The sequence below is a fragment of the Pyrgilauda ruficollis genome, unplaced genomic scaffold (assembly GCF_017590135.1).
Source record: "Pyrgilauda ruficollis isolate IOZ18807 unplaced genomic scaffold, ASM1759013v1 scaffold1, whole genome shotgun sequence".
NCBI lineage: Eukaryota > Metazoa > Chordata > Aves > Passeriformes > Passeridae > Pyrgilauda > Pyrgilauda ruficollis.
Window position 1 is genome coordinate 12,013,430 of NW_024508100.1, and position 13,124 is coordinate 12,026,553.

The following is a 13,124-nucleotide window of genomic DNA, read 5'->3' on the forward strand; positions in this document are numbered from 1 at the left end:
AACAGCCATTACAGATACATGGATAAAATGATACTAAAATACTGAACTAAAAATAAACCTCAGTCTAAAAAAAGCGGATTTTTTTTTTTTTTTCTCATCCTGGAAATGATCATGCTGGTTTGAATTTTTTAGTGTGATTTTCAAAGTTCTCATGGTCTGCTTTAATTGGATTTTTTTCTGAGATCTTTTATCAGTCCATAAAATTTTTAAATAAAAAGACATAAATTTTTCTATTGCCTTCAGTATTGATGAATAGTAAAATAATTCTGTTAAAATACTATAATGTCTCTTGAGTTTAGTTTAAAACACTTAGGAAAAAAGAAATCTTACCTTCTCTGATATTATTTATAGATATTTTCTTTCTGTATTTCCAAATAGTCTCTTGCACTAATGCATTTCAATGACACTCAGTTATGCAGTCCTCTTTTAACTCTGCAAATGTCCTCACTTTTGACTTGCCATTATTGGCAGATACAAAGTATTTATTTTGGATAAAAGCAATTATGAATACCTTCATTGCCCAAAATCTAATGCCAATGGCATTTTTCAAATATTCCATTACTACTTTTCACTACTGTCAATTTTTTTTCCTGTGGAAAATCATGAGAATACTCTCGCTTATCCACATTCAGTTCTGCAGTAGAAATGACAGAAGTGAGAAAGAATGTAAAGTGGAATTCTTGTATCCCAACCAGTTTAAGCAAACCAAGGAAACATTTTTCTTGAAGATTTATTTTTGTGTGCATGAATGAATACAGACATTTCTTAAAGAAAGCAAGAAAGCACTCTCGTGGTCAAGTGAAAAAGTAGCCTTTTATGCAAAAGCTCATTTACCACACTCAGAGCGATGCTGTATTTCCAGTGGAACTTTCAGTATTGTAGGAGTGGATTGTATACCTGGGAAGGTATTTAAAAAGTGGCTAAAACCAAGTGGCAATGTCACCTGAAAATTCACCTTTCTTATTTTAATCACAGCATGCAAGGTAGGCTGAAAAAAAACAAAAAAAAATTAAAAATTCGATCTTTTAATCTCCTTATCGCTCCGTCTGCAGCAAGCACGGAGGAAGTTTGGGCTACCGGCGGCCCGTAGTTTCCCTGGCAACCGGCAGGAAGCGTCGGCGGCGCCGCGGGCCCGCGGGGAGCGGGGACGGCGCTGCCCTGAGCCCGGCGTGCCCAGGCAGCGGGAGCCGGGGCGGGGCAGGGGCCCAGGGCAGCGGGGCGGCCCCCTCGTGCTCCCGCGGGGTCCCTGGGTGTCCCGGGGCGCTGGGGAGCGCCGGGCCGGGGGCTCTGTGGGAACTCGCCGGAGCTTCTCTTCCTGAGCCTCTCGGCGGTGACGGCGCTCGGAGCCCCTGATGTGTTTCTCCCTCTGCACTCCGGGAGAGTTGGCACTCAGCAGGGTAAGGGAGCAACCTCGCCTTTCAGATCCTACTGACTTCCATTCTGCCTGCCTAAAGTGACTTCTAGATCCCGAACTCCAGGCTGCGCTTTTCCTCCTTTGAAAGATGTCTCTTAAAAGTGCTTCTCCTATTTCTGTTTAAAGTGTCACTCCTTTATTTGCAGTCTGCCGTCTGCCAGTAGGTGGGTCACTTTTGTATCAAACCTCGCTTGTTTGGTTCACGGCTGCGCTTCTCCTGTCTGATCTCTACAAAAACGTGTGACCCTTCCAGCTCCTCTCTGCACGACAGCATTCATTTCTGAAGAGTGAGACCTCCTTGTGAAAAGTGCTTTTTCTGGTCAGTGCTACCTCATGTACCTCAGCCTGTATTTTGATTACTTAGAAAATAGAAAAAAAAAAACAAAAAAAACCCAAAAAAAAAACCAAAAAAAAAAAAAAACCCAAAAAAACCCCCCCCCCCAAAAAAAAAAAAATAACCAAACCAAAAAAAAACCAACAAAAACCAAAAACATCTTATTACTTCTATATACTTTTCTGAAAAAAAAATTATACAGGTATTAGCAAGCTGACTGTATTATTTGTGCATTTCAAAGTCTGACACGGATAGCAGTATTTTGTGATACATGCTGCTACTGTCAAGAACGTACCTGGTGCTTTTATAGTATGAAACGATTTTGATTCTTAAGTTTCTGACAGTTAAAAATCTGTCTTCTAACACTAATGTGATTAGAATTTTATGATAATAAACGGACATACAAAATCAGTAGATTTATTTCTATATTAATGTTTTCCATTTGAGTTCCATTTTACAGCAAGAATAGTTCCCATAACTGTAATGTAAGTTTCTGTGAGTTCTGAAGAGATTTAATTGACTAATTGTGGCATATTATTTCTTTTAAAAAGACTCTCAGTGGAGACAGGCCACATTCTGGAAATGGTAGGAAAGAGAAAACAAAATGTACAGTAGGTGAACTGATTTGAATCACTAGTTCTGATTATATCACCAGTAAAGAAGTATTGATTTAAACTTCCAGTTTTAGTTTTGCTTTGTATTTTAGCTGATTTGCTAATCATTACTAAATGTTGTTTCATAGCATTCAGTAAAATTGGGCACTTTATTGAATTCTTTTCACAAGTCATAAAGACAGCATATCTACACGCATGCTTATCACTTACCAGAAACAGAAGCAATCCTAAAGATTTCAAAATGTAGATGATGACAAAAGTACCCGATTGGAAATCCTCTTCAGAGGGAAGAATTAGAATAGCCAAGCTGAACAAGGAGTGCACGTGCAAGAGTCTGGCAGAGATTAGGGCAGGTGGCTGATAGAGCTGAGGGTGAGAGAGTAGCATGGCAATTCTGTCTCTGATTCATCCTCATCTCAGTATTTGACATTTAATCATATTTTTAACAAAAACAGGTGTCACCAAGGGTGATGGCTGGACAGTAAGCACACTGCTCATCCCTGAGACAATGTTTGTTGCTGTGTGTGGTTTCCTATTTTTTCATCTCTATATGGTGCAATTTCTTTTTCACAATAGGAATCTAATGTCTTATCTACTAAATTGGTTTTTTTTTTCAGTGCAAAACACACCACAGCAAAAATTACTGAACATTATAATATTCAAAACCAGGGGTTTTGCTATTTATATTTTTATTAATATTTGAAATCTTGTAATCTCCCAGGAATAGCTTATGTTATTCACAATAATATCAGACTTGGTATGGTAAATAAGTAGAGAACTATTATTTTTATTAGGGACACTTCAACCCAATTACATATATTTGTAGTGATGTGTAGCTGGTGCATTGACTTACTGAAGATGAGTGTACTTAAATCAGTTTTAAATTATGTAGACAAAGTTATTTTTGCAGTCTTTTTAAAAAAGTACTTTGGTTCTTCTTGGAATTGGAATTCATTTTCTGTGTTCTTTTTTTGCTGACTTACATCTCTGTTCTTATCTCTTACTGATTGTGGTTTGGGTTTTGTGTCCTGAATGTCCTTGCTTTGTTCCTTCATCCTGGACCTTCCTCAAATTGTTGCTTTCTTCTGATGTAACTGTACCCTACCCTATTTGACACTGGACTCTTCTGCTGAGGCCAGTACTGCTGCTCATATTTTTGCAGGCTGCCCTAAAAGCAGACTGTATCTAATTCACTTTTGCCGCAGCTCTCAAAGAACACAAGTGAAGAGGAGCAGGTTAGGAAATGTGTGCATTTGAAATATGGAGTGACAGGACTATTACAATTGTCCCATGCACTGTGTCCAATATATAAGAATAAGCATCTGTTTCCTAGTGCACTTATGCAGATTTACTTGGTTGGTTGTTCATGTCAGTCTTTGGGCCTAGGGATTCTAACCCTTCATATTCTGTCATATATGAATGAAAATTATTTCATGTTTTTAATTTTTTTTTTTTTTGTAGGAAGCAATGTTCTAAGAATGTCATCAGGCATCCAAATAAAAACAAAGTCTGCAGCCCAGAAAAGCAAGACATGTTCTCCAGAATCACAGCCAAAGCCTAGTGCCAAGCTGAATCCTAAAACTATTGATCCGGTATGTGTAGGTGGTGGTGGTTTTGTTTGGTTAAAATCCTCTGTGGTTTGAAGAGTGCTCATTAGTTCATGAAATTGCATGCAGGACATGCTTCTTCTGGTCCTATTTTTTAAACTGAAATTAAACTTCTGTTGTTAATCATGCATACCTTATCTTCTAAGCTCAAATGCCTGAAGGTATAATGTTCTTTATTACATTACTATAAAAATGTATTTTGGTACCGTTGTGGCTTGGATGGGAACTGTTATTTTTTATGTACTATTGTCCTAAAAAGAGATTTAGAGCTAAACATTAAAAAATGTTGTTTTTTTCTTACTTCTAAGCTTTGGCACCTGCTGCTTTAGAAAAACTTATTTCAGTTATGCAATGAAACCAAGAATCAGGTGGCATATTGAAGGTATTCAAGGCTTCATAAAATCTGGCAAATGAATTGCTGGTGAGCATTATTTGAAACTCACAGTTACTAAGACTGTGTAATCCTTCAGGAAAAATTTGTGTTCTTGGGAGAGTAGTAATGAAAGGAGCTGTTTATTTCCTGGAAGTCCTGTGCCTGGAGAACTAGCAATGAATGCATGAATTATAGTTCACCACTGGGCCATATAATTTGGCAATTAGTATTTCATAGGCTTTTTAGAAAGTGAATGAAATGCAGAAGTACTTTACTGATAAACAGAGGCTGAATACTTTAATGTGGGCAACTTTTTTACTTGAAATCTCTTCACAAGTAGCACAATGACCAAAATTAAGCCATGAACACAATTCTACTAATCTTAATGTAGGTTTAAACACTCAAACAATAACAACTGAGATTTCATGGTATTTCCTTTTGAATGCTTTGTGATAAGGTGTATTATCTGGGAAGCAGCATTTTATAAAAAACCAAATTTGTGCAGCTTTTCCTTGCATGAAGGTCGTCATTTTCTTCTCCAGTGTGTCCTTCTTAGATTCCCACCCAGTATGAACCTCCCTGTGCATTTTCAGAGCCCTCCCACAATCTTGCCCAATATTTGGGTTTTCTCCCACATCTTGCCACCATGTACTTTTGTCTATACTCAGATCAAGATAGAAGTAAAACTGCCTTCTGCATGTTACCAATATAACAACAAGAGCTTCAGGGAAGTGGGAGCTCCCTGCTCTGCTTAGGAAAGAACCTGTAAGACTTTAATACTACCATTTGCAAATAAAAAAAAAAAAAAAGTGATTCCATCAGGAGACCACTGATAGTACATTTTTATGCATTTTAACAATTCTCCAGACTGATGAGCCTTAAAAGCAGTTTTCAGATAAGTGTATCACTTACATGTTTTCCACTCCATAGCTGCAGTTCTTTTAGGAATTTGTTTTAGAATCATATGATTAAGTTCATTTTTTGGTAAACTTCTGTTTTAACATATTCATAATAGCAATAAAACATTACTGTTATAAACAAATAATGCTTTTTTTTCTGTCCTCACAGTTTCGTGCTTATTCTCAACCACCATCTGCATTTGCTGCTACATATGCTAGAGGTGGCATTCCGTGCAGGTGTGTTGGATTTGCTTCTTATTTTTTATTAAATGCATTATGAAATACATCTCATCTATACATGTTTCATCTTTTAGTTAGGTTCTTTAATTCCATTCAATTCTGGAAAAATTTCCAATACTTAACTCTTTTCTGAGCAGAAAGCAATTTCCCATGCCTTTGAAATTGTCTTCTTTTGGTTTGTTTTTTTTTTGTTTTTTTTTGTTTTTTTTTAACTCCCAGCCCTGCACATATCAAAGCCACATTTTTAAAGAATACTTAAGTATGTGCACATTTGGTTTCCAAACGTCTTCCACAAATTATTTTTTCAGGCAGTTATATTTATTTCTCCCTACTAACAAAGATAATAAAATTAGTGCTGTTTTAATAGGTAGACCTTTCACAGCCTTAGTAATATGATGTGTTATTGAATTTCCTGTTCTATAGTTTTCAGGCACATCAAATATTAACAGAACTACTCACAAGTAAATTTAGAGTATTTTAAGTTACTTAGTTATATATTTGCCTAGACAATAAATGTTCTGGTGTTTTGTCACATGGATGCAAATTTACAAAAATATGAGCCATCATTAATAAGATGTATATGTATATAATTGTATATAATAATCATTAATATATAGTATTAATAAATTTATTTGTATCTTAGTAAACAGTAAATTCCAATATGATCTTCCTTCAGTTTCAACTGCTTTCCCTTGCCCATTGCTGTTTGAGGAAAATGTTTCTTGATATACTTCTCAAAATAAGTAACTTTAGAAAATGAATATCTTCTGTGTTGGCATGAGAGGCTTCTATAATTTTTATAACTTCTATTTTCTGATTTTTATGCGATTAGGAGCAGAATTTTGAAAACTGCCATATTTTGGGAATTTAATATAATTGCACTGTTAACCATTATACATACACACAGGCTGGAATCCATGATCCCAGAGGTCTTTGCCAACTCAGTTGATTCTGTGATCCTATAATTTTACTAAGGAGAGCATTATGTATTGAGACTGTGTATGTAATGTAAGAATACAACAAACTAATTGGTGATACATTTAAAGCAAATAGTGTTAGCAATAAATTATATATTATATATGCTATTTTGTTAAAACTTTTTTCTTTATATAGGTTAGTGCATGGATCAGTAAAACACAAACTTCAGTGGGAATGCCCTCCTGAAACTGTTCCCTTTGATCCTCTTCTTTTAACATTGGCAGAGGTAAACTCAATTTCTTGCAACATTAAGCACACAACCATTTCCTATTTGCAAATGTCATTTGCAAATGATTTTTAACAGTCTAAGTTAGCTAGTTTAGGCTCAGCTACTAGAGAAACATAAAAAAATAACCCACTCATGAGGATATTGTATGAATGCAAATGGTCAAGTACATTGCTATATGTAGTTCTTTAGTTAGAGCTTTCTGGGAGAGCTAGGTAGAGCTGTTTAATCTTCAAGATACTGATCAAATGCAAGACTGCATCTCACATGCCCAGCTGTTGAATGAAATTTGTGGTTTTGCAGATTCTTTTGTAAACTAAATTGTTTTGCTTATTTTTGTATAAACACCTACCTTATGAAGTAAGAATGCTGTCCTCAATAGACTGAATTTGTACAGTGGAAATAGGATCCTGTAAATAAGTGGAAGAGAAATACTAATACACTATGTTGAGGCTTCTGTTTTCTCAGAACCATCTGTGACATTTATCACCAAATATGTTCCAGGTGTCTAAATAAATGCTGAATCCAATGTTGCAGGTAGAATAAAGTGCATATACTGAAGTGGCTTACATTCTTTTCTCTTTTTTCCTATTCTTTCCTGTTTTTCCTTTTTATTTTCTTTGTTTCTTTTCTCCTTTTATTTATTCTTTTTTTTTTAATACTAAACAAAACTGTCAATTCCTAAGGTAACATAAAACTTCTTTTATGTTAAGAAAAAAGGCTTCAGACACATGACTTTAAATCTTTGAGTTTTGCCATCAGACCTTCACTAGATGTGCATCTTTGTGCTGTCTGCAAGTTTTTAGTGTTGAACAGAGAGGTATGTGGTGTGGGGTGTCTTTCCTTCCATAGTTCACCTTCTATTCTTTTTTCCTTTCAGGGTACAAAACCCCTATACAAATATGGCCTGTTCTATTTCATGTTCTCATTGAAAAAATACCTTTGGTTGTTAGAGTAAAGGTAGTGAGGTACAAATATTGATTGAATTGGCAGTATTTACAATGTGAATTTTAATATTCAATATACTAAAAGAAAAATGAATTAGAATATTCTGTGAGCAGAGTTGTACCCAGTGGCTCCACATGGTGGTGTTAGCGTACTTTATATTTTGAACTGATCTGACAAAATCTAAACATGGTCTTGCTGCTGTGTGGAACTTCTAAGACATGTTTTTGTTTAAAAGAAGGCTCAGTATTAAGAAAACCATGTTTTACATTTGCAACAGGGACTTAGAGAGACAAAACATCCCTATACTTTTGTTTCCAAGGAGGGTTTTAAAGAATTACTTCTGGTCGAAGGTGCTGCTGAAAAAGTTATTCCCTTGTTGCCTCGTCTAGTTCCAGTCTTAAAGGCTGCATTGGTATGTCTTGCTCTTCATGCAGAGATTTGAGGTTTTTTTTTCTTCTGCTGGTGGGAACTACATGGGTAATAAATGTAATAAATCTATCACATGGGCTTTTGGTTTGGGGGGTATGAATGATTTCTCTTTCTGTTGTTAACTCTGCCTTGATTTATCAGCTAAATATGTCTGTAAACATAAATTAAGATGGGCAACTCCTTGTATGACAGTAGCTATGGGAAAATTTTATGAAACTGTTCTTTTAAAGGTTTTAATATAAGCAGAAAGAAATATATGTATTTGTGTGGACTTTTTTATATATCCACACAGTAACATGCAAAAAATAAAATTTATGTGAAGTAAAATGGATATGCAGGAATAAATACTCATCTATTACATGTAACAATTCAAAACATGCTACAAAGGTAAAACAGAATCACAAAATAAGGGACCCACAAGGATCATTGGGTCCAACTCCCAGCCCTGCACAGCACCATCTCCAGAATATGTCAAATGAGGAAAAAGGAAGAATGCATTTAAAATGTTTGAGGTCATATTCTTAATTTTAAAAAATGTTTTTAACTCTTCTACACCATCAGAAAATAAAGTGAGACATTGGCTTTGAAGGTTATCTCTTTTGCATCTTTTTCAAGTCTTTGAGAGCCCATTTCTGGTTCAGTAAGCAGCTGTCCCTTAATCTAGCTGTGTTTCAGTTCTGATTTAACAGACATGGCTTGAAGTTTGAAAATTGATTGTGATCTCAAATTAGAGATGTAACAGAAGTTCAGAATTGTGTGTTATCACTATCTTTGGTTTAGCTTAAAGGCAAAATTAGAAAAATTATTCTTGTCTCTTTCTCCAGTTAATATTACTCTTCTGATAATTTTTATTGTTGCACTGTTTTGGTATTATGTCTTGTTAAATCTTCTACTACTAGACAAGCAGTCTATGATTTCTAGTTAAAAAGAAAATCTTCAGGGCCCAGATGCTAGAGAAGAAAAATAGTTGTTTAAATAAACTTTTAATTTAGTATGAGACCAAAATAAGTTGTTATGAGTCTATCTCTCTGCTAAAGGAAGAGAGCAGCATAACTAAACCATTAGAGAGCAGCATAACTAAACCATTAGAGAAGTCAGGTACAGAAGAACCTTCCCATGAGAGAAATAAAGATGACAAAAAACTATAGAAGTAGATAAGATCCTGATAACTTCTGGCAGGTGTAGTTGGTAGGGGACTAAATTAATTGAATAATTGGCTCTCTGTTTTCTCCAACAAAGGAAGTTATTGTTATGAATTACATAGAAATTACCCAGAATTCATTACATTTTTAACTAAAATGGTGTCTCTCAGTTTCAACATATCAGCATTTGAAAGGTTATTTCTAATATGCTGTGAAATACTGAAATTAGCAGTGTAGCAAGCTTTTCTGCATGCCACATTTTTTGTTTCAGCAATAATAAATTATTAGTTTTGTTGTCTCAGAAGTGCAAGAGTTTTGTGGACATTTCATGGGTGCTTTTGTTTTCCACTTCAATAATACGCCTTGGCTTTAAATTTGGCCTCTAGAGACTAATATGCATATTGTACTTCTATTTCTAAACTTGTATCATTATAGCAAATAGCAATTGCACAGTAGTTTTAGTGTTTAAAACTCCATACAATCATAATGCAGAGATTGCAGTTTAGAAAAACTTATTTTGTCTGATTCTTACTCACAGGATTTTCTTTCTTTCTTCCCCTTCTGAAGGCCCATGCGGATGATGAAGTATTTGGAAGGGGATTGGATGCTTTAGTGCAATTGAGTGCTGTTGTTGGCCCATCTCTTAATGATCATCTTAAACTTCTACTCACAAATGTAAGTTTTTAATGCTGTAATAAAAAATCATTTGTATGTTCATGGCATTCTTGTTGCGATGTTACTGTACTATCTGCACAGATACAATGGAGGACTCAGCAGTTCCATGAAAAGCATTATTTCATACAGTCCCCAGTGTGAATCCTTTATTCTTTTATAATATTGTGACTTAAAAAGTTCTGGCAAGGTCCAAAAACTGTTGTTAATGTAAACTGGAGAATAATGGCAGTCTTTTCTTTACGATTTATGAAAACATCCAGATGTTTTGTTTTGGAGGAAAATGTGTTGCAAAATGAATTTTTAATTTTAAGTCTGAATATCTTAGCAAAACTATGAACGTTTCAATACATTAACAGAAGCAAATATTCCCATTCTTTTCAGATGGGGATTCTGCACAAGGAAGTTATCATTAAATAAGCTTTGAGAGGGATTATGAGAATTATTTTTATACCAAGTCATTCTGAGGACATTCTTCCTCTGTCAGATGGGCTTTTCATGGTTTTTAACCTGCTTGCAAAGTACACTTTTACAGCAAAATAAAAGGACCTTTTTTGACAATCAATACAGAAGAGAGAAATTACAGCAGGGGCTTTTTTTAAGTGTTTCTACTACAATAAATCTCTTTCAAGGCACATGGAAAAAAAGTTAACTTTTCATGTGGACAACTCTTTAAGAATTACTTTTTTTTTAAGGTGGATATTTCTTTCAAATTTGTTTGGTAAAAGAAAAAGAAATATTTTTGTGGATTAACAGATCAGTTTTCTTTGAATTTAAGTTTCTCTTTAGTTAACTTTTTATTCCATTTGCTTTTATTGTGTTCCATACTTTGACATCAGTTACAAGTTATAAAGTTATGTTTCTTTGTGGCTTTAATTTTGCAAAGCTAAGATGGAATAAAGTAACATAATAGGTTATTATTGCTTCTTTGCTTATATTGTACTATATTGTGCAACAAACCCTTTTGTTTTACTTTTCCAATAGCTTTTAAAGAGATTAATGGACAAGAAATATAGAGAAGAAGTTACTGTTGCTTTACAAAAGTTGGAGCGCTGTGGTGGAAAGGTGAGTTGATCAGATATTTATTCCGTAATCTACACTTTTGAATACAATTTTGTCAGAACAGCTTTCATCTCTGGTTTTGTTGCCCTGTACTTGCTTCAGTATGGCTGGGATACATGCTTGGTGTCCCATTTTCTGGGACTAAATATGTTTCTCAACAAGATTTACTCTTGCAAAAAGTTACTTTTTGCTGTTATTGATGATGCCTGCCTGTTCCACTAATAGTTTATGCTATTTCCTGAGGGAATCTGACTCACATTCCAGCCCAACCTGGTTAACCCAGAATTTGGATCTGCAATGGCTATAAATCAAAGAAGATGCTTTAAGTAATAGATGGCAGAGGTTGAACATTCTTTTGACAAATGTTGCGCTGTACATTGTGCACAAAGGAGAAAAGGAGAAAAAATGAGGAGTACTGACTTAGATGTTCATCTAGAAGAGAAAATGTTTGCTTTCTTGACCCTACAAACAGTTGTATGTATTATATTAAATGGTTATTCATAAAGACTAGGAATAACCTGAGGAGTAGGGAGCATACAGGCAGGCCTGGCAGTACTGAGCTTGTGTGCCTTAGCCAGTAGGTGCCCAAATAATCAGTAGTTGCCTCTTCATTTCTGTGTGTGTGCTCATGTTCATTTAAGAGCAGTAGCAGTGTTTGTATTACAGACTTGAAAAACATCACAAAAATGAAGGAGGATGAGAGTTCTTTATTTGTATGAAGTGAGACAAGAAAAGGAAATTACAGCTTGTATTAATATTCTGAAAATTTAGGTCTAGATATTATAATTAATCGAGTGAGTCATTAACCTCTAATTCTTCTGTCAGTTCCCTGATTTCTTGTAGTCCTACCTGTTTTGTGAGTAGGTCTTTCTATATATTAAAAATACTGTAATAAGATAGAGCAAAAAAACCTGGAAACAAACTACTAAGTTGTGGTTACAAGCAATACATAATCCAACCAATTAGTTTACCAAATTTATTTTCTAAATTAGTTATAAAGCATATGATTCTTACTTTTGTTGGAAATCCCTTCCAGAACATCATTCCTCTACATAAAAATCCTTATTATTTCATGTGTATAATTGTCCCCCTTTTAGGTGTGACTTTACATGTCCCTTACATTGGGTGTTTACTCCCCAGCATTAGTTATCACAACAGTGCATTTTCTCAATTCATTATTTTCAGCCCTTTTGACAGTTAGCCATTGCTAACTTTTTAGCTTTCTACTGTTTGATAATAGCAAAGATAACTAAGTAAAAGTTGTGAATTATGCAGTTTATACTATATGAGTACTGTCATATGTAGTGCTAGTGGCCCTTTTGTTTAAATTTGTTTTGTTTTCTTCAACAGGCAACTGTGGCGATCATCAAATCTAAAATTCCAACCTATTGTTCTATCTACTCTTGAACAAGAAAACTGTAGTGATTTATATTGTAAAGTGAAGTCTGGAAATAAACTATCTGTAAATATCACTGACACTTTTTGGGGTATGATATATTCTCTTAAAATAATAATTATTCCTCAGTGTGATGGAGAGCAGGAGTCCTATCAGTTTGTGAATATGTAATTATGGAAGACTTTTCTTTGTGTATTTGTATATGCATTTGTCTCACAGTGACACTGATTAATGTGTATTATTTCAAGAGCAGAATAAATATTGATTCTTATTTAGTTTTTAATTACAATTTCATTTATTATATCTGCAGTGCTTAATATGTTGTGTATATTTGTGTGATGCAAAATAATTTTGTTGTAATTACTTAAATAAAATCTAACTTGGTGCTAAATCACAAATGTATTGCTGCTTTTGAAATGCATAACTTCTTTGGTGACACAGCACAGATGGACATGTTTAGGTTCATTGGGACTAGGTTAGACACAGAACTGTGAGCCCTCTCAGACTTCTTCAGAGTCAGCTTTTAAAGGCATGAAGCTGAACCCAGTAACAGGCAGGCAGCATGTGGTCCAAAGCTGAACTTGCTCAGTGCATTCTCAGCATGTCCTTTTGAAAGCCTGGAGAGGCTCTGCAGAATACAGTGTAGAGGCATCAGGTTGCTCCACGGAGCCACAGCTGAGGTTTTGCTCAGCTAATTAGTTCCTGTTAACTTTGAGCCTACTGCATGGGAGATTGGTGGGGAAGGCAACTTTGGAATACTTACACTGTGCTCCCTTTGCACTGAGTTCAG

General features: G+C 35.0%; 1 protein-coding gene across 2 annotated transcripts; it reads left to right on the forward strand.

The window, feature by feature from the left end:
• Nucleotides 1-1,176: 1,176 nt before the first annotated feature.
• PACRGL (parkin coregulated like) lies at nucleotides 1,177-12,660 on the forward strand. Of its 2 annotated transcripts, XM_041486920.1 has the most exons (9): nucleotides 1,279-1,397; nucleotides 1,561-1,733; nucleotides 3,824-3,954; nucleotides 5,411-5,478; nucleotides 6,595-6,685; nucleotides 7,911-8,045; nucleotides 9,772-9,879; nucleotides 10,861-10,941; nucleotides 12,289-12,660. In XM_041486920.1, exons 3-9 carry the CDS (start codon nucleotides 3,841-3,843, stop codon nucleotides 12,343-12,345), a joined length of 654 nt encoding a protein of 217 aa, XP_041342854.1. In that variant the 5' UTR covers nucleotides 1,279-1,397; nucleotides 1,561-1,733; nucleotides 3,824-3,840; the 3' UTR covers nucleotides 12,346-12,660. The 2 variants fall into 2 exon arrangements, with proteins under 2 accessions (XP_041342944.1, XP_041342854.1); XM_041487010.1 differs by lacking the exon at nucleotides 1,561-1,733 and having other exon boundaries at nucleotides 1,177-1,397.
• Nucleotides 12,661-13,124: the final 464 nt, after the last annotated feature.